Source organism: Bison bison, unplaced genomic scaffold (assembly GCF_000754665.1).
Source record: "Bison bison bison isolate TAMUID 2011002044 unplaced genomic scaffold, Bison_UMD1.0 scf7180017864203, whole genome shotgun sequence".
Taxonomy (NCBI): domain Eukaryota; kingdom Metazoa; phylum Chordata; class Mammalia; order Artiodactyla; family Bovidae; genus Bison; species Bison bison.
Genome location: NW_011494775.1, coordinates 750,277 through 750,804, shown reverse-complemented (window position 1 = coordinate 750,804; position 528 = coordinate 750,277). Strand labels below are relative to the sequence as shown.

General features: G+C 65.5%; 1 protein-coding gene across 1 annotated transcript in view; it reads right to left on the bottom strand.

Annotated features, from left to right (window-relative positions):
* GFRA3 (GDNF family receptor alpha 3) overlaps positions 1 to 239 on the bottom strand; it is a 17,632-nt gene extending 17,393 nt beyond the window's left edge. Inside the window, exon 1 of the mRNA XM_010844437.1 lies at positions 43 to 239. Within this exon, the coding sequence (XP_010842739.1) occupies positions 43 to 115 (73 nt within the window). The 5' untranslated portion in view covers positions 116 to 239. The remainder of the gene's footprint in view (positions 1 to 42) is intronic.
* Positions 240 to 528: the final 289 nt, after the last annotated feature.

Here is a 528-nt window from a genome sequence, read left to right as displayed (position 1 = left end):
TTCCCCTCGCTCCCCAGCCGGGGCGGCTCCAACGACACTCACCAGCTCGGAGCAGCAGCGGCAGCAGGAGCAGGAGCGCAGGCGGCAAAGGTCGCGGGTTCTGCGGTCGCGCCATGGTGGGATGCGCGCGCTGGCTGTCGACGTCGGGTGCTCTGCCTGCACCCGACTCGGCGTTACCCTCTCCTAGCACAGGAGCTCTGTGACCCGGGCTCCTCTACCGGCACCTCCCACCATTTCTCCCGCCCTTCCTCGCAGGGAGGGCGGCGCCGACACTCTCCCACCAGGGTGCCGGGCGCCGCCCTCCAACTCCAAAGCAGACGGACGCACCACGCGGTCTCTCCTACTAGACCCAGAGGGCTGCGAGGGTGGGGGCGAGCCAGGGTACGCGCCCCGGAGCAGCCGAGTCATTGTAGGAGCTGCCACTGGAAACTCGCCATCTCGGGGGTCCAAATTTTTTTTTTTTTTTAAAGCATCCTATCTCACTTTCCGGAATCCGCTCTACCACCAAGAAACCACACCCCCACCCCC